General features: G+C 40.7%; 1 protein-coding gene across 1 annotated transcript in view; it reads right to left on the bottom strand.

The window, feature by feature from the left end:
• Positions 1–25,038, bottom strand: part of GPAT2 (glycerol-3-phosphate acyltransferase 2, mitochondrial) — a 102,520-nt gene that overhangs the window by 72,302 nt on the left and 5,180 nt on the right. Inside the window, exons 4-9 of the mRNA XM_089681724.1 lie at positions 24,513–24,665; positions 21,572–21,671; positions 18,550–18,689; positions 7,461–7,542; positions 3,703–3,915; positions 3,508–3,615 (exon numbers count right to left, since the gene is read on the bottom strand). Coding sequence (XP_089537850.1) covers positions 3,508–3,615; positions 3,703–3,915; positions 7,461–7,542; positions 18,550–18,689; positions 21,572–21,671; positions 24,513–24,665 — 796 coding nt within the window. The remainder of the gene's footprint in view (positions 1–3,507; positions 3,616–3,702; positions 3,916–7,460; positions 7,543–18,549; positions 18,690–21,571; positions 21,672–24,512; positions 24,666–25,038) is intronic.

Raw genomic sequence — 25,038 nt, 5'->3', positions numbered from 1 at the left:
TAGCAAACTGATGTGGTTAAGAAATATTTTCATCTAGCAGCCTTGCAAGAGCAAAGCTTCAAGACTTCTGAGTAGTGTCAGACAGGGCTTGTCAAATTTGCTTTGAATCTTGGAGCCAGCAGAAAAAGTTAGGAGACAGTTTTTTTAACCAGTGGCCTACTGGTTACTTTCGCCCCCGTCCTGTCCTGATTCACATCTGTTCGGGCTGCGATTTGCACGGGCACGAGAGCCCCGGGACACACAGAGAAGAATCCCTGCACTACTTTGTAAATCGCAGCCCGCACGGGAACCAAGGTTCCCAGTACGGTTGTGATTTCCAGTGCGGGCGGCGTGCCATTAGAATTAATGTCCCGCATTCCTCTGTGTGGTGGTGCGGCTGCAGGTATTTGCGTGGGTCCCGCAGCAGCACCACCAGCACAGATGTGAACCAAGGGTCATGCAACACTGTAACCAAATTAAATTTTCATATTTTTTTCTTGGAGACAGATGGAGCTTTATTTTAGTCGTATTCTATCGCCACTGGGGTTTTTATTTGTTACTAAATACATGAAGAAAATACTGAAAATTAAAAAAAACAAACCTTTCTTTAAATCTGTAATTTTTCTTCACGGATGTGAGGTGATGAGGCTGCAGCACCAATGAGGCACTGATGGGGCCGCACTGACGGGCGCCGCCGATGACGTTGCGCCGACGGGCGCCGACGATGACGTTGCGCCAACAGGGGCCGCCGATGAGGCTGCACGTATGGTGCACTGATGTGGACACGGATGAGCCTGCACTAATTGGGTACTGAGAGGTGGCCACACTGGCTGTCAACGCTGCCGGTTCCTGCTCCGAGGTAAGGCGGAGTGTCCCGAGTGGCAGGTGTCACTGAGAGCCTCACAGGGGGCACTTCCTACCAGCTCCGCTCCTCCTCTGACCCGCCCCTCCTACTAATGTACAGCTCCGCATCTCCCCTAACCCACTCTTCACATTACTGCCACCCTCCGACCTCACACACCAGTGACACCTGCAGGCTGTCCGTCATTGTTGCGCCTGGCTGCACTCCCCTATGCTACCCCACTGGGGCTGACAACGTATTTTCTAGTCGCCATGGCGCCCAGGATTTGTCGAGCCTGGTGTCAGAGCTTGCACAGCCCCCCACACATTACTAGTGGCCCAACACTATGAAGGAAAGCCTCAATGGCTAATAGGAATGCACAGGAGACATGAAGGCGCTGGCAAGTGTCTGCACAGAAGTTTCAAGCCTTCCTGTCAGACAGATTCAGCTGTGACAGGAAGGTTTTGGTGGCTGCTGAAACATGCAGACACCCATAGGTCCGCCAGACTATACCATTGTCGGCTTTCAAGCAATTAAGCTAAAAAAGATATAAAATCACCCAGCCACCAGATATTAAGCTGCTAAGATCGTGAAGTTACTAACCTATTCAGCCACTGGACAAATATGATTTTAAAATGCTTATCTACTAGTTGTTTTAATGATGTAATATAATAAAGGGCTTCTTTTCTCAACTTACTTACTCTCGAACACAATGCTCACTTGCAATAAAAGATTAGAGTCCCTTGAAAAAGACATAGCACAGGTAGAAGACAGGTTGATATACAAAATCCAAGTAACAGCAGATCTCTATTTGACTAGTTCTGAAATTCAGCATCCATTGGCACCAGAGTTTGCACAAAACTGATAATGTAGCTTAGGTACAAATGCTACACTGCACCCATGGCTATGCCTTATAATGGCTAAAAGAAGACGGGCATTCTAATGTCACCACTGAGACTGGAAGTAAAATCACTGAAACTAAACACTTATATGGGGAACGACTGAGCACTGCTGGCCAACACATGGAAAATGGTTCAACCTTACTTTCTGGAGTGTGGAGCTGGCATCCTCATATGCTGCTCTGAGCTACATTGTAAGCCCTCCAGAGCCAATTATAAGAGGGAGCAAAATGTCAGTTGAAAGGAGTATTCAAGCCAGGTTATGAAAGATCTTGCAATGGAAGCTATTGTAGATGGTGTGTAAAGAAAGAAAAACAAGACCTGGACTTCCTGCCTAAGAGCAGTGTAAGCATGTGCTATCTTTATGGAGGTTTAGCTGGAAAAATAGTGGTCATCCACATGCATTGAAGCAAAGAATAACTCACAAGGTTGACAATACTGGGAAAGGAAAAGCCAGAAATCACGTTTGTTCACGCTACTGGTTTTTTAGCAATATTGGAGAAGTTAGGCATAAAACTGGCCAGAAGGATTCCTAAGTACTGAAGCAAGGCAGTGCAGTGCAATAAAAAAAAAACTGAAGGGAGGCAGGAATTGTCACTTTATTTGAGAAGGAGATTTCATAGTGCCTAGTCTCAGAGCCGAAAAATGTTCCCCAATTGTTTTGTCTCCCACATGTTAGAAGGAAATGCACTTCTGCCTCACAGCACTGTGGTCCCTGGTTCGAATCTCTTTAGGACACGCATGGTTACATGTTCTCCCTTTGCTTGCATGGGTTTACTTCTATATCCCAAAGATATGCTGGTAGGCTAATTAGCTTCTTTGTATATATGTGTGTATGCACACAAGATAGGGGCCTTTAACATAGTACACACGGACCAAATGTCGGGCGGCCTCGGCCGGTCCAATAGAAAGGAGCATAACTGAAAAAGGTCTGCCGATCGGAGTGTTCTGGTGGGGGGGGGGGGGGGTGTTGTCCCCCCTGTCAGAACGCAATAGCACAGCAGGGGAGATTGCTGAACTAACATCAGATAGTTAGTACAGAAGCTCTTCCTGAACTGTGTGTTTTTTTAATTCGACCCGCTGGGTTGAACAAAAAAAACATCTGGTAGTGTGTACTTTAGTCTGTATTACTGGCAGGAGACTGATGTGAATGTTGCTTCAACACCCACAGTTTAAAGTGGTTGAAAAGGCTCAAGGCTTTCTACCTGTGGCATAGTCGTGGCATAGTGGCCAAGCGCAGTGACCCCAGCCCCTCACTACTTACCTGAGCAGAATCGAGATCCAGCAAAGTGCATGACAGCCTTGGTTGTCCCGGGTATCTGCCTCCTCATTGGCGGAGAAAGCAAGCCTGAGCCACTGGCACCCACTACTGTCAATCATAACCAGTCAGCAAATAAGGAGAGAGAGGGGGCAGGAAAAAGCCACAGCTCCATGTGTGAATGGACACATGGAGCAAAAAGGAGCCCCATAGCAAGCTGCTTGCTGTGGGGGCATGTGACAGAAAGGAGAAGCCAGAATAGTCTGTGGGGGTACTGAGAAGAAGAGGATCTGAACTGCTCTGTGCAAAACCACTGCACACAGCAGGTAGGTATTGCATGTTTGTTATTTTACAAAAAAAAAAAAAAAAAAAAAAACGAACCTTTAGTATTGCTTTAACAAAATGAATATTTACTGTACATCTGCTGCTTAACATATCTGGCCCTCAAACTAATTCTCTACAACAAAATGTAATATTATCAGAGACATGTGTAGGGTATTTGTATTGGCAAACAAATCAATTAACTGTACCTTTAATGAAAAGGGCTGAGCAAAATCAACACGTGCACAGCCCAGAGTGGTGGTCCAGGGGCATAGGGCAGACACTACAAAGCGGCACAGTTCTAAAGCTGAAGTCACCTAGATATAAAATAGCACAGCAATTAGATGGTTCAGGGATGTCAATTTGTATTCACATATACACTATAAAACAGTAGAAAAATATACCTGTCCTCTTGCGCCATAAAATTCAGGACGGCTATCATAGGAAATCCCCACTGGCACTATGAAAACATCTGGCACTTTTCCAGACTGCACAGCTGCCATTATTGTCCAGACCCAATCACAAACAACTGGGGACAACGTGTGGCAACTTGGAGAGGACAAGACCTCCAGAAACACCAGTAAAGCGTGTCCATCTGCCAAGAATGTCTCAGTATACTGCCAATGTAAAAAAAAAAAGGAGGGTGAGTTTGTACTGAAGACACACAGGCACTTTATCAGGAAAGAGATGGACAATGACAAGAGACATACAAGAAATTAGATTTTTAAAATGTTTTTATCGGATATGTTTTAGTAGGTAATGCACAAAAAAAAAAAAAAAAATTTTACCAAATTGTCAGTGTTTTTTTGCTTATAGCACAAAAAGTAAAAACAGCAGAGGTGAACAAATACCATCAAAAGAAAGCTCTATTTGTAGGAAAAAAGGACATAAAATGCATTTGGGTACAGCATTGCATGACTGTGCAGTTAAAGTAACGCAGTGCTGTTTCACCAGAAAATGGCCTGATCAGGAAGGGGGGTAAATCTTCTGGAGGGCAAGTAGTTAATCACCACTGCTTTTTTTTTTGCTAAACAAACGAAAAAAGATCGAAAAGACACAGCAGTCACAGAGCGCGCCTGATACGGGCCCCAGGGGGCGCGAGGCACGTTCTGGGAGGACACCGAAATAAACCCTTCCAGAACAAGAGAATCGTGCTGTTGTCTTTCGGCTATCGTGCGATATTAAAGTGGTTAATACCACTTTACATTTTGACCATAGATGTGCCTTAAATATTAAGCTATTTCTCATGAATCAATATTTAATCTTGTTAGCTGGAAGGACTTTTTCTTTTTTTTTTAGAGCAAAAACCAGTGCCATAAAGTAACAATAAAACATACATGCAGTAAGAGCAGCAGATCTGTGTAAAGTAAAAAAATTTTTTATCATTACAAAAATTGTACTCTATATTTATACAAACATATTTGTTTTTGATAGAGTGGAGGATTAGAACCCGTCAAGTTTTTATTATTTTCGGGGCTCATTAAGATTTGGGTTATATGCCACCTATAGGTGAATAGACACTGGCCAACCAATCAGAGGAATTCTTTGCCTATATGACACCTCCTACACAGGAAGTACTTCACTTTTGTAGCAAGCAATTAAATTCCAGAAATGGAGGGACCTCTGTGTCCTGTGATGTACTCCAAGAAATGGATTTTTCATACAGCACGGGACACAGAGCAGGCTATTCATGACTATGTGGGATATCCCAAAGCAAAGAAATTTTTTTTGGGGGGGAGGCGACACCAAGATAGCCAATGCCAATAATCCCACAAAAACCTACTCAGCTGTTCGTAAGTCGTAAGGCCATTGCAGCTCTCATATCCACCTGGTAGAACCTCGTGAACCTGTGAACTGAAGCCCATGTAGCAGCCTTACAAACCTGACCGCCTGACGGGGGATTGCCCAGGAAGACCCCACCCTCCTAGCAGAGTGCTCTCACCAGAAAAGGGTGGGACCTTACTCTTCAAACCATAGGCTTGAATGATCAACTGGTGGATCCAATGCGAAATAGTTGCCTTGTATGCCTCCTGCTGCCTCCTGGGCCCATCGGGTAGCACAAAAAGAGCATCCGACTTCCTAACCTGTGCCGTCAACTTCAGGAAGACCCTTATAGCGCATACCACATCCAAGGTATGCAAAGATCTCTCCCTTGCCAACTGGGGCCTAGGAAAAAATGAAGACAGAACAATGTCCTGACTGCGGTGAAAAATAGAAACCACTTTTGGTAAAAAAGACGGTTGGGGTCGCAACACCACCTTATCCTGATGCAAAACCAGAAAAAGTTCTTTACAAGAAAGAACTGTCAACTCAGACACCCTTCTTGCAGAAGTGATTGCCTCCAAGACCAAGTTCAGGTCCCAAGGATATAAAGGTAGCCTAACAGGTAGAGCTAAATGCATTACTCCTTCCAAAAAAAGTAGAAACTAGAGAGTGAGATGCAATGGGCCTCTGGAAAAAAATAGCCAAAGATGAAACCTGGCCTTTAATAGTACCAACGGCCAATTTCTTTTCCAGACCCGATTGAAGAAGCAATAGGATCCTACCAATCACATACACTGCTAAAAAAAAATTAAAGGAACACTTTTAAATCAGGAGTATAGCATCAAGTATATTAAACTCCTGGGATATTGATCTGGAAAGTTAAGTAGCAGAAGTGGGTTGTAAATCTGTTTCAGCTGCTTTTGGTGTTAATGCACTAGATGGGCAACAATGAGACAACTCCCAAAACAGGAATGATTTTACAGGTAGAGACCACTGACATTTTTTTCCCTACTCATCTTTTCTGACTGTTTTTCACTAGTTCTGCATTTGGCTAGGGTCAGTGTCACTACTGGTAGCATGAGAAGATACTTGGACCCTACAGAGGTTGCACAGGCAGTCCAACTCCTCCAGGATGGCACATTATTACACGCCATTGCCAGAATGGGTCTCCCAGCACAGTCTCAAGAGCATGGAGGAGATTCCAGGAGACAGGCTGTTACTCTAGGAGAGCTGGACAGGGCCGTAGAAGGTCCTTAACCCCTCAGCAGGACCGGTATCTGCTCCTCTGTGCATGGAGGAACAGGATGAGCACTTCCAGAGCCCTACAAAATGACCTCCAGAAGGCCACTGGTGTGCATGTCTCTGACCAAACAGTCAGAAACAGACCTCAGAGGGTGGCCTGAGGGCCCAACATCCTCTAGTGGGCCCTGTGCTCACTATCTGGCACCATAGAGCTTGATTGGCATTTGCCACTGAACACCAAAATTGGCAGGTCTGCCACTGGTGCCCTGTGCTTTTCACAGATGAGAGCAGGTTCACCCTGGGCACATGTGACAGACGTGTAAGGGTCTGGAAAAGCCGTGGAGAATGTTCCTGGAGAATGGAAGAACTGATACTATTGAATGGCCCCCACACTCGCCTGACCTAAATCCAAAGCATGTGGGGGCCATACAAACTACTGAGTACCATTTTGAGTTGCTGCAATGAAATGTCAGCAAAAAATGGACTAGCCTGCTGTATAATTTTTTCACTTTGATTTTCGGGGTGTCTTTGAATTCAGTCCTCTGTAGGTTGATAATTTTCATTTCTATCAAACGATGGGGCATCCATATGTTCCTAACACATTACCCAGTCCAGATCAGTATAGATATCCAGCATGATATTTTTCCCCATTGAGAGCTGATGTGTTTTCAAAGTGTTAATTTTTTTTTAGCAGTGCAGATGTATCTGTATAGTGTGTAATAGACCGATAGATAGATAGATACACACAACATTGCACTCAACACACTACAGTTTGTACTTGTCTGTTATCTCACTTTTGGCACAGCAAATAAAGCCCATGGCAATGTGCTTTTTTGTTTTTCGTTTTTGTTTTTTTTGTTTTTAATTTAAAGCTTTTTGAAGCTGGAGTTCAGCTTTAACACTAGTGTCAGGGAGAGATGTCAGAAAGAAGTGTAAATATAAAGAGTGAAACAAAAAACACAATTGGAGAGACTGATCCAAAAAACTAGTGAAGGAGAGCAGGAAAAGATGTAGGTACATTGTATAGAACAAAAAAGAACATGAGAATACTGTATGTTAGAATTGATACAATTTGTCTCACTGTAGCACACCCTGTAAAAATAAGCAGCCATATGACAAAGTGGTAGAAATAAACAGTCAAAATTTTGCATCTCACCGCAGAGAGAACAGCTTTGCTCAAATGACTGGATTGTCCATCTGGAGGCAGGAAGACAGTACCCAATCTTTGCAAAGAATATCTACAGGTATATTGAGAAGTGTTAGTTTTTTCATTAGAGAGAAAAGCTGCGCATGTGCAAGAAAACAAATACATTTATTGACATTTGACATAGCTCATCTTCTAAAAATCACAAGGTTTTTTTGAGGCATATTACACCTTTGTTTCTACTTATCAGCTTTTTAGAATATCACTGTACATTCAGGTTCAATAATAGATGGAAAAGGTCATGCATTTTCTGGTAAAGCTTGCTTGATCTTTTTGACATAGGAAATGGTCACAATCTCTTCCAAGCTTTTATCTTTGTCTGCATCCAGAATAAAGAGGACACAACAGCACTTTTATTTCCCTTTTCTTTTCTCTAGTTTATATAAACCAAGACCCACAGTGTGCATACACTACTCTCTTACCATAACAATTTCATAAAGTTTTCACAAAATTTTACTATAGATTTAGCAAAAAGAAGCACCCAATAGATCTTTGCCTCTCTCAGACAGAAGATGACCCTTTTTATGAAAGTATGAGTAATAGTGTCTACATAGCAATGCCTTTAAACAAGCTGTAGGGCTAATAGTAGAGCTGATCTCTTTTGTAAGAAAGTCAGTATACGAAATTATACTAAAACAGCTGGATTGTTTGTGCCTACTTGTAACAAATGCTTCTTCGAAAAAATAAAAAAATATATAGGAACTAGAACATAACTTTAAATTCCATATCTTAATATACAGTACAGGACAGACACAAGAATGAATACTTAGGCCATGGGTTATATTCCACTACCTTATTTTGGCTGGACACAGGCAAAAGCTTTGCTGGGAGCTGCCCCTCAGTTTACCCATCTAAACCCCATCCATTCTGTAAGGCCCCAGGGTTTTTTTTAGCATGCAGTAAGGAGATCACAGAGGAAAAGTGAAGGGTGTTGTGGCCTGTACTGTACTCCAAGATATGAAATTTACAGGTACATGAAAATTCCAGTTATATTAAACGAATTGTTCATGACACAGGAATTGGTTCTTAGACCATGGGATGTCCCCAAGCAATAGGGTGGGCAAAAAATGGCCAAAACAATGGCAACAGGCCCACAGGGAAAAACAAGGAGGGTTAATAAACCCAGACAGTTGACAGTAAATGCACCTTCACAGATCAGCAGAGGCTCAAACAGCCATCAAAAAGACAATTTTAAAAACGTGAATAGAAAAACAGGTGTGAAGGACAGATGCTAAACGCAGTAAAAAGTCCAAGGACCCTGATATCTTAAAGAAAATGGGCTCAGGTAGGGAAGGAGAGACTCTGCCTAAGGACAGAAGCCTGCAAATAAAGGCAAAAACAACCACCCAACCAGAAGGAAGAAAAGGGAGGAGTCCCATTTAGGGACTGCTCTGTGAGAACAGAAGAGGGGTCAATTCCAGGAAAAGATTTTTTTTTTTTTTTTTTTTTTTTTAAATTTTGACTGGACCTCCATTTTAAGGCATAACATCTTGTGCATATGCACAGAAAGTAAGGGCATTAGGTAGATTTAATGAATCACACTCTCTATGGTGCCTAAACAGAAGAGTAGGACTGAGGGCAATGCTGCAGCTAGAACAGGATTGCCTATTATTTAGGCTAGATGGGATCCACCTAGATGACATCACTAACACAAACTCTACATAGCCAGTGCCTAGTTTTCTCCATTTAAGGTAATTGAAATGCTACTCCTTACAACGTGGGGAGGTTAGCTAGACTACCCTAGACCCCCTTTCTAAAAAGATATCCTTGGCCTACAACCCTCAGATTTTCCCCTGAGTTTTGATATGCCCTTCCTCCCCACATCAAGGTTGAGGATTGCCAGTTGCTTATTTTACGAGCTGAGAAATCATTCTGCTGTTGCATCCTCAAAGACGTGGCCTTTGGTACTAGTCAACTCTGTTCACTGACTTAGTACTGGTAAAGGTTTCATTGCCCCCATTCTCAATACTTTCTTTATGAGTTTTTGTCCCATCTACTTGCCTGCCTCTCTCACTGAACATCTTCAGCTATGTGACTGCTTTACTGACTCTCTCAGCATCTACACTGCATCACCTTGAACTGAGCAAGTGGCAATTTCGTGAAATAAAGTAATTGGATGTTTTACTGAAGCAGAAAACTCATGCCTATCCTTTCAACAACAACACTGGAAGCCTCTGCCAATCAAACTATCAAATGTTTTTTAGTTGACTCCTACCAATTCGTTCAACAACCTGAGAACCCCACAGAGCATCCAGGACGGGAATGCCAAAGGCATAGAGAGAGACCACAATGACACTGCATGGAGACAGGCTTTTTCCACTCGTGCACCAGGAAGGCAATGTATTCCCCCCTTGCTGGGTGACCGCAGCCTCAACAGTTAAGTCTGTTTTGACCTTTTTCCCTTTTTTGTGGAAGCATTTTATCCTTGTTTCTGAATTAATCTACTACACTATAGGAGCTCTGCCGCCTCCCTATCTTTTCTTTTTGGTCAGCTCCTGATCCTTTGGTCTGCGATTTACAACCACACCCCAGTTGCTGTTCCCTAATAAGTTCTCCAGTTCAGGCTGCCATAGTCTGGGCAACTGACAAGGTGGCAATAGCCAGTTAAAGGGCAGGACCTGCCAGAGCAGAGAAGAACTTCAAGAGAGTCTCCAAACACCAATCAACTGAATCCTTAAAAAGGAGGCCTTCACCGCAATGCACACAGCTGGTTTGAACGTACCCTAATAGCACTTTTACTTAAGTGATCCTCTGCTCACCCAGCAAACGTCGCTCCCCAAGCTCCAGCGGAGGACTGTTGCTTGGCACCAGCACATCCAAAGCAGGACTCCACACCCTGCATTGGTCTTGATGACATCAGAACCTTAGACCACTGGAGTGCAAGGGGAAGAGGATGTTGTGGTGACTGGTCTAACAGTGTGAAGGAGCAAGTAGGTAAATTTACTTTAACAAGTTCCCTAGAGCTAAACGGGTAATTAATCCTTGCAGTGCAGGCACAGCCCCACTGCAAGAGGATTTTCAAGTTTCCTGGAGTTGGGTTTTAAAAAGACATATCAAGATTTTGAAAACCAAAATTAATGAGTCTATCTTATTTAGTCTTCTCTAATAAAGAAAATATACATTTCTTTTATCTTTCATTATAAAGTATTACAGTGCTGTATTTACGGTTTTAAGGAAGACCTCCATGAACACATATATATAGCAGATTCCAAACAAAGCAATCTGGTACTTGTTAGAGCATAGGTCATGTGATGCTGGGATACATTTAAAGTGACATAAATCTCATGTAAACAGGAGAGTGAAAGCCAAGTTCACAATTCCCATGAACCTTTGTAACCTTTTTAATGAACTACTTACTTCTCAAGCTGGAGGTATCCCATATTTGTTTTTATGACCTCTTCCATTTTGTTTATACATAGCTGAGATAAACCATTTGCAATAATATCAGCAGTTCTTCATAACTTTAGGTTCCATTCATAAATGTTTTCACACAACTTTGACCCAAGATTCACAGTTTTCTAACTGGATTACATTGGACAAATGAGTGAATCCTGAGTGAAAGTTGTATATAGACACATCTGTGTATGAAAGCCTACAAAAGAGAATTGTAAACAGCTTCCATTAAATACTAAGAGATTCATACCCTAAACTTTAATCAATGCTATTTTTTCTACTTTTAACAATTAGAAAGTTTTAAACGACATTTACTTCTGGGACAGGTAAGGGAGATTTTACATGTATCTTTAGAGTGTGATATTAACTAAACACAAAAGAATAATTGTGCTGCAGGAGCTAAACCCACAGCCTTTTATTAAAAAAAAAACCCAAACATAATTGGCCAATTAGTGCTACTCAAAAGAAAAATAAGAATAATAAAGCTACAATAAATACATGACCACAGAGCTGAACACAAAAATAAAATACACATTCTTTATTATAAATTGCTCTAAAAATATTTTTAAAAAATCCCTGCACCTAATAGCTTAGCAGGGCCCCAAAGGGACCAACAGATAGCATCTAGTATATAATTATAAATATGATCTCCAGACTACAAGAAATAAACAAGACTCATAGAAATCATTACTTATACATCCTTGAAAAAAATAAAGAGCGCTAAGTACACCCACTGAAAACATGAACAATGAGTGTGCCCAGCCACTTACTCACTTAACAAGTGTGTTGTCCAAATCTAAATTCACTCAATAGTAGCAACTGCTGGAGCTCATTCAACAATCTTTTACTGCAGAACAAACTGCGCTCATACAATTCATTATTCAAAAATATAATCCATGGTTCCAAGGCGCACAGTTCATTTCATTATTCCCAAACCTAATCTAAATACATGATAATTTGATAAATCACTGCGGGACAGGACTGAATTTAAAAGACAGCCTGATTATTAACTGTACGCTTCCGAATCTCCAACTGGATCAATTATTCCAGAGCATGAATAGCTACATACAAAGAAATCCAAACTTACAATAAATAGCACGTGTCTCCCACTGTCTCCCAACATATGATAGCTGATTATGTATTTATTGTAGCCTTGTCTATAAAGTGCACAGGGAAAAACTGAAAAGTGCACTGGCATACTGTATAACATTTCATTCTTTCACTAAATCAAAATGAATTGCACTCACAATTAAAAATGTTTAACATTGACATAAGAATATGCAGTACTGACACAAATATTCTGCTACAGGTGGCCACCAGCAAACATGTTGAGCAATGCTGGAACTAATGATTTCGACATTACAAGCACTCCTGCCTCTCTGAGGAGGTGGCTACCTTCCCAAGTGGTCGCAACCAGTGCTCTCCACCTACTCGAAGACAAGATGTCATTGTTAGGGATGGTCTTCCACGTCTGTCAGCTCCAACACCTGTTGTGCCTCCACATCCAACAGCTCAAACATTTGAGCCAGTGGACACAGAGGCATGTGTGGATACCATTACTTTCTTTGGTGTAAAGCATCCTTTTTAGTCTAGCTAGCGTCCACCCTTCTATACCGTATACAGGTATAGACCAAGGTGTCCATCCTTGGTTTGCATTCCAACATGGCTCATCAGTAGTAGGTTCTGCAGAGACTACCAGCTGGATACTGGAAACATCATGGATCAATGCACATATTCACCAGCACACCAAGGATCTTCAAATGTTGTCCAAAGCTTTTATTGCAGAAAGATCACATCACAAAAGAACGTGGGAATAGGATGTAATTTGATGTCAAATCAGAGGGGTGTCAGTTTTTTTCCGTTCTAATTGGTGGTTAACTTATTTATATTCTGTTATTCCACTGCTGGACCTTCACAAAGGGGTCCTGTGCAGCTTTCAAAGGTTGCACTTGTTCTTTTGTGATGCGATCTTTCTGCAATAAAAGCTTTGGAGGACATATGAAGATCCTTGGTGTGCTGGCAAATATGTGCATTCATTCTTGGTTTGTAGTCACTGGCACCTCTTAGGATCCCTTGAGAGGGTGCAACACGTCTTTGCCAAGCAGTATATCATCCTAATGAAGCTCATTACAGAACGAATTGAACTACAGACCATCTGTATTGAATAATCAGTGTTTTACTAAAGGCTATTTGTAACCCTTTATTGTAATGTGACATGTCTAAAGTAGTTACACTTTGTGGTATGGCGTCCTTTAAAAAAGATGTGTTGGTGATGACCATTATTCCCTTTTCCTACAGAAATGTACAGTATTTTATCTATGAGATATGTTTGAATAATTTTTTGTCATCTAAGTCCTTAAGATAATGGCTCCTGCTTCTGTCTCAGCCAATGAGGAGAGGGAGTTCCGGAATATCCAAGACTCCAGTGCACATAGCTGGATCGAGAGGGGACTTAGGTATTAGTTGGGAACTGGGGGGGATGCTACAGAGAAGGATTTTTGCACTGAATGCATGAAGGTAAAAAAACCTTCAGCCTTTAGAACCACTTTCATTTCAATGTACCTTCTATTCTTAAAAATCAGAATAGGTGAACATATAAAGCTCATTAACCTACCTGGCGGTATTCCCGAGTGTAGCTTGGGGTTAATTATCAGTGCCAAAAATGGTAACCCCGAGCTACACTCGGGATTACCCTGCAGCGTTACTCCTGGATCCCTGTTTCACTTACCTTGTCCTGCATTCCCACGATGTCCCCCCTGCAGTGTCCCCGACCATCTCCTACGGCCAATGCCAGCATCATCGGATTTATCGAAAATCAGTAGCACCTTTTTTTTTTTTCTCTGTTGGTCATATGCTTTCAGAAAATATATGGTTTGAGGGGTCTTTTAAAAATTCTGAAAGCTGTAAGTGAAAAATGAAAACCTTCAGATTTTTAGAGAGATTTAGCTATTTATATATCTGCATACGCTTGATTTTCACCATTTGGCAAAAAAGGCGCACATTAAAATTGACAAATATGTGTTAATTATTAACTCAATACAGGTTAACCATGTGCCCTCCAGAGGATTTACCCCCCTTCCTGACCAGGCCATTTTTTTGCGATATGGCGCTGAGTTACTTTAACTGACAATTGCACTGTCATGCAACGCTGTACATAAATGAAATTTATGTAATTTTTTCCCCAGAAATAAATAGCACTTTCTTTTATTGGCATTTGATCACCTGTGCGTTTAAAATAGTGACAATTTTGAAAAAAAAAACAATGTTTTTGACTTTTTGCTATAAAACATTTTTTTTCTTCATAAATAAATGTATTCTGCTACATGTCTTTGCTAAAAAAAAAAAAAAAAAAAAAAAAAAAAATCGCAATATGTGTAAATTAATTGGCTTAGCGTCTACAAATGGCGGTATATATACTGGAATTTTTTTTTATACTAGTAATGGTGGTGATCAGCGACTTACAGCGGGACTGCGGCGGACATTCTGACACTGGGTGGGAACTAACTGCCACCGACATCCCTAATGACACTAATACAGTGATCAGTGCTAATAAAAAGCACTGACACTGTACTAATGACACTGGGCAGGAAGGGGTTAACATCTGGTGCGATCAAAGGGTTAACTGTGTAATGTGTTTTACCTTGGAGTCATGCTGCTTTGTATCTCTCCGCTGTGTCCGCATCGCAGTGTGGAACGTGGGGAGGGATGCCATATGATGTCCACCCGAAACAATGAGTGTCCCGTCCAACCGTCATTTGACAATAGGCTGGACTGGAACTGGTTAACTTGTCATTAAGAGTCACTTTCTCAAGGTACTATATTTTCTTATATACTTTTAATATGGATAATTGTGACTGACCACCTGTCACCCCAATTGGGGTGACAGAGATTATGTCAGAGAACTGCTCCCTCCACACTGGGACACAGGACCAAGGTATTATAGTTGTGCATCACACTCAAGACTAGGCGACACTAGCTTAGGCACAAAAACTAGAACTCTTTATTGAACAGAAATGCAGGTTCATGTGGGGACAATCCCCACATGAACAGTAAAAACAAATATTACACATTGGGATAAACATCACACACTGAATAAAGTGGTTGTAAAGGCTCAAAGGTTTATACCTTCATGCATTCTATGCATAAAGGTAAAAAACCTTCTCTGTGCAGCATTCCCCCAGTCCCCCTAATAATCACCGAATCTCGATCCAGCAATGTGCACCGAAGTCTAAGCTATCCCAAAACTCCCTCTCCTCACTAGCTGAGACACGGCCAGTGAGTAAATGAGAAGAGAGAGGGGGTCTGCAAGAGGGCCCCATATTTCCTCTGACCATTAACCTGTATAGGATTAATATTACACCCTCCAGAAGGGAAACCCTATTGTCTTTATTCAGAGAATTAATGCAAGCCACGTTCTCAGCATTCATCACATTGTTGTCCATCATTAGAGAATGATCTGCTCTCACCAGGGGCCATGATCAGTGGGTAGAAGGCTACCCCCTAGTCCTCTCCAAAAGCCCCTGTCCTGGTTGAGTCGGTTACAATAATTAATAATTGATATAAACATTTTATAAATGTTTTACATAGTTTTATACATTTATATTATATACACATTTATTTTATAGATATTCATTGGTTGATTTTCAATCCAGCATGAAAAGATTTATCTCAAAATAATGTGAGTTTATAAAAGCTTTTATGATATCTGTAAACCTATTGTTCTTATTACTGCTAGATTTATTGCTGCAAATAGAACATCTATATAAGAAGTTAAACAAGTATGCACATATGATTCAGAATACTGAAGATTGTTTCAATAGCAGAAAATAACAGCTAATGAAAGTGACCTGATGCAAAATGTCTAGTAATGCATCCCTTTTCCAGCTTGATGAAAGCGAAGGTCCCTGAAATGCATCCCTAACATCAGCATGTGCCTTGGACTAGGCAGAGACCATTGACAACGATTACTTTACTGAACCAGAGTGGCAGTTCTGCTTGTAATGACCAGTAATTTTGCTTCCAACTTTGCTTGACTTGTCTGCTAGTGGCCACACGCAGGATCGAAGTATTAATACCATTTACCTTATGCCAAAGTGGCATGTTTTTAATTGTAAGTGCAAACATTTTTGTCTTTTAGTGGAAGAATACAAAGTTCTACACTATGCCAATTAGCTCTGCAATTTCTCTTTGTGTCTGTTAGTAAAATGAGTGCTTGACTTAGCTAAAAAGGCACAGTTGTAAGCCAAGACTGTTGAACTTTTAATACTGACAGAATGCTTTGTACATACGATCAGAAAATCCAATGACAAAAACCGCTTTCAGAGGGATCATACAGTAATCTGATCATTACTACACCGCTTTTGACAGCCGATCACGACAGTTCATGCAACAATATCGGAAGGGACAAGCACAAAAAACTTTTCCTTGTACGATACCAAAGCGAACAATTTTCGTTTAGCCCCGGTTCACACCGGTGCAACTTGTCATGCAATTTGACAGTTCAAAATCAGGCACAATTTCAATAGTGCATTTGATGTGAACCGAGGCTTAAACAGTACAGTATTTGTCCAAAAAATAAATAAATAAATAAAAAGCATGCGAGACCAAGACCATGCATGCTCGGAAACAAAAGAATACATTACAATACAATACATTACTTCCAAAGTTGTATTCTGTCATATGAGAACTATTGTAACATTAAGTAACTATTACGCAAAAAAAAAAAAAAAAGAAAGAAAAGAAAGAAAAAAAAACACATGACCGTTTGTCTGAAATTCTCATTGTGTGTATGGAGCATAAGGAACATCTCACTGAACATCACAATAATGTATCATGACTTCTAGTAACTTTTTGCAGGCATTCCCTGAGACCAGAAAGGGTTCCTCAGTGTTGAAAAGGTTGAGAAAGGCTGCTCGAGACCCTGGTTTGCAGATATGTTATGTTGATGTTTGGCTTTAGTTACATTTGTTTATTCCTGTGATTAGCATTGATTAATAACCAGTGTACCCTACATTAGCGATTGTTAGCACAGTGGGTAGGGCACAGTTAGCCAATTCCTTTTTTTGTTTCAGTAAGTTTGTCTATAAAATAATGTATTTAGTGACCGATTTATATCATTTTTGAAAATGAACTTGGCAACATGTCCACTGTAGTTTTGAAAGATTTTTGAAAGTTCCACAGCTGTATGTACAGTGCACTTTGCTTTAACCCTTTCACTGCTAGGTCCGTATAGTGTATAGACTTACAGCACTGCTTCCTGCTGGTCAGGTCTGTACTTTGTGCCAGATTACTGCTTCTGCTATGAGCTCATGGTCAACCTATAGCAGACCTATTCAGGAAACTCTGCTGAATAAAGCAATAGCTCTATCCAGAGGATAATAATCCATTGATCAGAGCTATTCACCTATAATGTGACTGCCCCCCACCTGCCTGTCACCTACCGCTCTTTATCCCTCCACCTAATCTGCTGCCCTAGCCACTAAAAAGCCCCCACCACCTCACCCCTTCCTCTGGAACTGATCCAACATGTGTCTACCAGCCCCCTTTCTTTCCTGAATGAACAGAGCAATTGGTGCCAATCGTTTCTGTTCATTCATTACTGAATTATAGTAAACAGTCTATATTTCAGTTTGTGAATGAATGGGAGTCTCAATGCAGACTCCCATCTCATCCATATACAGTGCAGTTCAAACTGCAGAGAAAAGGAATGTCTGCAGTCCCTTTTTCTGTCTCAAAAAAAGAAACATCAAGGGTCTGTTTACACCCCTGATGTCTCACCAACCCCCCCCCTTCAAAAAAATAATCTCTAAAAAAAATAAAATTGTGCCTATTAAAAAAACAAAAGAAAAAAACCCATAGTAACACCACTTTCCTATGGGCAGACAGATATTGCTGTTCACGGATGCTCTCCATCCAATCTGACAGCGCTTGAGCTATTGTGGAAAATTTCAAGGGGTATGAATACTTTTTCATGGCACTGTATATAGCGCCCAACAGTTTGCGCAGCATTTTACAAAGGGGGACAGTACAGCTACAATACAACCAAAACAAGAGGATTAAGAGGGCCCTATTCATAAGATCTTACAATCTTATAGAGTGGGGCAAGTGGTACAAAAAGGTTATAACTATCTTGTCTTTCTAAATATTCAAAATTAGCAATACTGATCAATATAGCAGTTTCCAGTTAGAACCAATATAAAAATAAATACATAATTCAGAAAAAAACAAGCAATTTTTTCTTCAAAACCTTTAGAAATAGCAAAACATAAAATTATTATTTATTCCTGTGTGCAGAATAACTGGGTTCTGTTTTTTCTTTTCTTTTTTTAATTTCAACAATATTTTGTTGAAATTATAATTAGTTATAAATTTATTCTGTTTTTTAATTTCAACAATATTTTAATAAATTGGCTTTGACCAGATGGATATGTGATCCAAATGACAAATCTATGTTTAACAGTTAGGGGGTTCAGAAATTAGATAATTCTAAATTTTTATCCAAAAACTGCTTTCAGGAGAAGCACTCTCTGACCAATAACTAATTCTTCAATTTTCTAACTTTACACATAACAAAATGTATGCTGTTCGTATACTACAACTGTCTATGATCAGCTTCAGTCAATGCAACTTTAGCCTACACCTTACATACCTGAGAAAACGGGGGCAGTCTGTCCTGTCCCAGGCAACACGGGGCACCTTGAGATTTTGGGAGTGTAGAACAAAAGGGACCAAGAAGCCATCCAACCAGGAAGGATGAGTAGACAGATAAACCAGAGGAATCCCAGGACACTAATATACAAGTAAGCACATACGTCTTTTAAACAAGAAACTGAATTTCCAGGAAAATAATACATTTTACAAAGGGCAAATAAGCTGTTTCTCTCAGCATGCTTGTTTATTGTCACATGTTAAATTCAAATCTTTACAAATGTTGTAGCTAACATGGTTAATGTTTGCTCTACAAATAGTTAAAAGGAGAAGACAAAGCTTGTTTGGCTGTACTTCTGTAGATCACAGGAGTGCAGTCTGTTCTGTAATTCTGTGACCAGGGACTTTAGCCCGCTGTCGGCTGACGTCACTTAACCAGTCTAGGCTGGGGAAAGATTTGCCGAGATGTCTGGACCGACACCTGAGTCAACTTCTCAGTGATCCACTTAGTGCCTGAGCCAGCAGCTCCCTCCCACTCCACAGCCCAGCACTCCAGTGAGTGCTGGGGGGAACAGAGAGTGGTGACTGATTGCTCAGTTCTCAGCCTTAAAGCCAGTGGGACTGATGCTGTATCCACTTAGGTAAGTATAATTTAAAAAAAAAAAAAAAAACCCTCAACCATTTATGAGCGCAGTACAATCTGTGTATACCTACCTTATGCTATTGCAGAACATTCCTTTTGTGATTTCTTTCAACAAACAAGGACAGTGGTGAATGACTAGTTTTACACACAGACATCTCCATGTGACCTGTTTATTATACACCCATCCTCTTAATAGATGGAAAGAATGTGTTAAAGGATAAGTTCACCTTCAGAACATGTTACATGTTCTACCCACTTTTAGGGTGGAATATGTCACATGTTCCAGAACTGCAGCCCCCCCCCCCCCCCCCCCAGTGACAGACGTCGGGGGAATCTTCTCCCCGCACTTGCTGTCCCAATTTAATGGATAAGTTCACCATTTAGACAAGAATAATAAATGCACATTTTTTTGCAGGTAAAAAAACGTGCATTTATTATTTTTGTCCAAAAGGAGCCTGGAAAGCATTGCAGCAGCGATCATTAGATCGTCGATGCCATGCAGCTCTCCTTCAGACCTGTCAGAATAATCGGCTTGCCGTACGGGATATTTGAGCAAGCAGATATACTGACAGGAAGCTTTTACTACCAGGCACTTTTACCCCCTTCGTGCCCAGGCCAATTTTAAGCTTTCAGTGCTGTCGCACTTTGCATGAAAATTGAGCGGTCATGCCACAATGTACCCATATGAAATTTGTATAATTTTTTTCACACAAATAGAGCTTTCTTTTGGTGGCATGTACTTGCCGCTGGGTGTTTTATTTTTTGCAGTAAAAACAAAAAAAAGCAAAAATTTTGAAAAAAAAAAGTTTTTGTTTATATTATAAAATTTTGCAAACAGGTAATTTTTCTCCTTCACTGATGTTGATTAGGCAGCACTGATATGCAACAATGATGTGCACTGATAGGCAGCACTGATATGCAACAATGATGTGCACTGATAGGCGGCACTGATGGGCACAGGTGGGTGGCACTGCTCGGCACTGAACATCAGGGCACTGATCATCAGTGCCCTGATGATCGGTGTCGATCCGTCCTCTGACAATTGCCGGTTATCGACAGTACTTTCCCCATGCTGTGACAGCGTGAGGAAAGTGCAGCCGATAACCAGCAACTGCATTTACCGGTGATCTGCTGTGTCATTGCACATGGCTGAAAACGTGGTAAAAGGCCGCTGTGATTGGCCTTTTACCACATCACGTGATCAGCTGTGTCCGTAGGACACAGCGATCACGGAGATCGCCGGGTGCGCGCCTCCGTCATAGGACGTCCTCCCAGAACTGGCCGGCCGCAGTGAAGCCATCATTCGGCTATCTGCAGTCAGCAAGTGGATAAATATAGCATGGCTGTGTGGGGCTCCTCCTGCATGGACATGTCATTCATTCAGTTTCTTGTGAATGAATGCCTACAAGTACTGTCAACCATTGCGGCTTATGGCTTGTAGTTCTCAATGAACTGCGAGGGGGCTGGTGATCGCTCTCGTAGTTCATTCAGCTTCCTGCTCTCAAGGTCATATCTCATACAGCTATCCTGAGAGTTTGCAGGAGCTTAAAAATGCACCTGAGATTTTCTGATCACTGGTGCAATTTTCTGCAGGCTCCTTAGAAAAAAAATAAATACACATTTTTTTTACCTGCAAAAAAAATTGCATTTATTATTTTATTTCAAAAGGTGAACATATCCTTTACACCCATATACAGTGCTTCAACCCATAAGTAATGTCACACAGAAAACAGTAGGGTGTCCCAGTGCTACAAAAAACAGGCAGATGTCTCTCCATCTAATGCCAGCAGCTCTATGAAATAATCACTAGATACCTAGACCAACACTAATACACCACTGTGCCTCAAACATCATTGCTTTTCCCTTTATACTTTTATTCTACCCAACCTCTGCTTATAAAGTAGGCAAAGTATCACAGACAAGCACCCACTTCAGGCTGTTAAATGACTCTGAAATAAAGAAAGCTTGATTTACCAAATTTTCAGCATAAGAAGTTTGATTTCAGAGCCACCTATCAGATTGAAAATTGCCTTGGAAGTTTGAATGTGATTGGTGACACAAGAAAAATAGAAAGTTACCTAGCACAGGCATCAGATAAAAAAGCTTTCACGGTGGCCATTTGAGGAGCTCAATTAGACCTACAGTAGCTGTGGGTGATTGCAGAGAACTTCAGTAAAAAACTTTGCAGTAAACTAAGTCAGAGTTTTGCTTTGATTGTTCCTTAAAAGTAAAGCTGCCATGTCTGATGTAAAGTGGGCATAAGGAGTTTAAATGTAAAATATTTACAATTTTACAATAATGCTGCTGTAACATACTGCTGCTTTACAGCTCAGGGTCACTGTCATGAATGTACAAAGTTTTAAAAGAGGGGTCAGCTCACCGCAGCAGACACTTCTAGGAGTGTGGCCACCTGTCCAGAATGAAGCTGGAGGTTCAGGTACAAGTGTTGCAGCAGCTTCAAAAGTACCCATCGCACAAGCCTGGTAAAAAGAAAGAGTAGCCTTAGCAACTTTTCAATACGGTGATATAATAACTGTTAAAAAGAAGACTGCAGCTGAAGAAAGCCAACAGGGTTTATAGCATCTAATGTACAATATGGAAAAAGTAATGTTTTCTCTGTATGTCAAGTACAAATAAAAGCTCCTGTGTCACAGTCTAAACAGGTCCCAAAACCAGTTACTATGTAATCCACAAGGTATTAAAAAACCTCCTTCACATGCAAAATTTGCTTCACATCTTATGATCTGGTGTCTGTGTATTTCAATGTCCATGTCTGGGCCCCTGTGTGAACTGTGAAAATTTTCAAACAAATTTGCAAAAACAAACCCCTAGAATTGCTTTTGGGTAGTCTCAAGCTGCCCACGCATATGGCAGGCCCAGCCTTCCCTGATCTTTACCTGGCTACTCAATTTGTCCACATTCATGACTGGCTTAATCAATCAACAAATAATGCATGTATCCCCACTGAAGCAGCTTTAGTGTCCTTCTATGAATCTTTGCATAATATTGTCTATAGGCAACAGGTCCCCCCCCGTTTCACGGAACTACCATGCTGTATGTATGCACCTCTTTCTCCATATTTCCCCATATTCAACCAGTGGGTTGAACTCACTGTACAACCCTTTATGGTCTAATCCTTCCCTTCGCAAACTTCTCACTGTTCCTGAACACAAAGGTGGTCTTCAAGTGGTATGTGCCATCTATACACCACACAAGAATGTATGACATTTCAACAGCTACAAAAGAAATCTGACCTTCCCACTATTTTTTTTTATTTTGCTACTACCAACTATGTCACGATATTGGTGAGCAATTTGGATCTCTTAATAATCCAATATGTTACCTACCTTTAAAAGGTCTTGAAGAGAACAGATAACACTAAACTATTTTCCCTATATTACTCTACACCTATAGCTGGCTCAAATCTAGATACCTAAAAGCCCAACACAAATAGTCTTTGCCAGACATCCAACTTACTGACCAACATTGGCTGGAGTTTCCTCTAGGGATTGAAGCGGTTTGATCACAGCCACTTTAACACCTGCCAGACTACATAAAATGTGCCTACATCCAACAGCTACTTGTTTTTGGGGCTGTGGAGATGCAGCGAATTTCCTACCAAGTTTCTAGACCGGTCATCATGACAATAGCTTCTGGTCAAGTTCAATGCTTAGATTTCCTACATTACACTGCAAATATTATCTACTGGAAGTCTTTGGTGACTTACCTGTTTCCAAATATGCCAAACGATTTTTATATATCCTTAATTTTTATGCTAGAAAAGCAATTCTATTAGCATGAAGGTGACTTTTCCCCCATCAATGCCAGTCTCCTGCTATGCAGACTTATGAGCTTAGAGAAAAAAATTTAGGGTTTTTTTTTTTTAATACAAGCTGGACTTGGCTCTCTAGATACAAGATTTTGAATATTGTATGTAGAAAAACTATTTTAATAGTTTGTCATCATGCTCGATGTGCAGTACCCATCATAGGATATGTTATATCCTTACTGACTTAATATAAAGAGGCACGAGAGACTAATCTGGTTATTGGATTGTTTATGTATAATATGTCTTTATTGAATACTCAAACAGGTCCTTAAAGTGGATGTAAAGTCTACTTTTTAATTTGTACCTACAGGTAAGCCTATAATAAGGCTTACCTGCAGGTACAGCGAATATCTTTTAAACTTGCACTGTTTAGGAGATATTAACACAGCATGCAGCCAGCGACATCAGCAGCACATATGCTCTGAAGGAACAGCATACCTGTGCCATACCTTCAGAGCTCCGTGCCGGGACCATTCATGCAGCCAGAGTCCACAAACCTGAAAGGAAAACCGGTTGAAGATGGATACGCCCGGGAGCCGCGACAGTGTTGTGCGTACTAGTACATTATGACTTTAACCTGCAGGAGCCCAATTTAGGGGGAAAAAAAAAATCAGTGGGCAAAGCTAGGTGCGACCAGGTGCTGAGTGACCAGCTACAGGCTTTTGTATTAGCAGTGACAATCCTGATAACCATGTCCCATGCAACATCTAAACCCAAAACAAAAAAAAAAAAAAAAAAAAAAAAAAAACACTTGAATATGTTGCAGCTTATCTAAATACAAAAAAAACAGTAATTTAATGCATTGCAGGTTAATATTCCTTATATAAGGTAGTTGAACTAGATTCCTTTTTCTCAACTATTTTTATCCAGTAATCTTACCCGTATGCACATTTCTGTCCTCAGGTGACAACACTCCCTCACTGTACTGTATCGAAGACCTTAGACAAATAAACTGTAATATATTACATTTTTCTTCTTATGTTTACACAGCCTTTAGGCTCAGTTCGTACTACTGCAGACTCCATTGTTGTGCGATTTGCAGTGCGCCTTTCATGCGGCATTAAAGTCCATAAGACTCTAAGTCGCATTGAATTCACATCAAAGTAGTGCAGGAACCTTTTTTGAAGTCGCTGCAACTTGAGTCGCATTGACTGGAACAAGGTGTTGCATTGATTGAAAAGGCTGCAACTGAAATAAATGTGTTTTGACTTGTCATGCGACTTTGTGTCACAAGTCACATGACAATTCGCAGCAGTATTAACCAGGGCGTAAGGTTCATAATTTTTAAATATTTGATACAACTAAAATATAAAATCATGCCACACAATTCATGATTCTCAAGTAGTATGTTGATATGAAAAATCTTGGGTTTACACACAATTTCAATTCTCTCACTGCAAGACAAGGTGTAAAAAGATTATAATAACGACTCAACAACTTGTTTAAAAATAATATGAATCCTTGGTTTCTTCTATAGAAGCAGAATTATTACCTTATGAAAAAAGGAGATAGAGTGTGGTGGATGTGTCCCAGAATCCTCAGCACCTCCATCTGACCACTTTCTGGAGTTTTAGTACAGCTCAATGATTTTACATGTTTTTCTATCTCATGTCCTTCATGTTCACCTTTTACTGCGGACTGGACACTGTTGCAAAAGACAGCAGAGGATAAGCTGAGATAATAATATACATTGACTAAATTAAAGCATTATGTGATTAAAATAAAAATTAACTCTCAGTTAATCAACCCAGTAATACCTTGATTTTCAGACTCCATTGATACTAACCAGAATTATATTTAGCTGCGGAAAACACTAGAGACTTTGGTCTTACAATATTACACCGGGGGAAGGGGGTTGTGGAGGGTGCAACAGGCAGTAAAAAAAACAGTGCCTAGATTATCATATGTAATCCAGTTACATGTCAAAATTCACAATTCAGTCCCTTATCAGACGACAGAGACTGGATAAGTAGAACTGAATTACATTGGTAGCCCACTGCAGAAAGTACAGAATGTAG

Source organism: Staurois parvus, unplaced genomic scaffold (assembly GCF_062004578.1).
Source record: "Staurois parvus isolate SC_StPar_1 unplaced genomic scaffold, SC_StPar_1.0 ptg000276l, whole genome shotgun sequence".
Classification (NCBI taxonomy): domain Eukaryota; kingdom Metazoa; phylum Chordata; class Amphibia; order Anura; family Ranidae; genus Staurois; species Staurois parvus.
The sequence above is the reverse complement of the archived record's forward strand: the minus strand, read 5'-3'. Positions and strand labels throughout refer to the sequence as shown.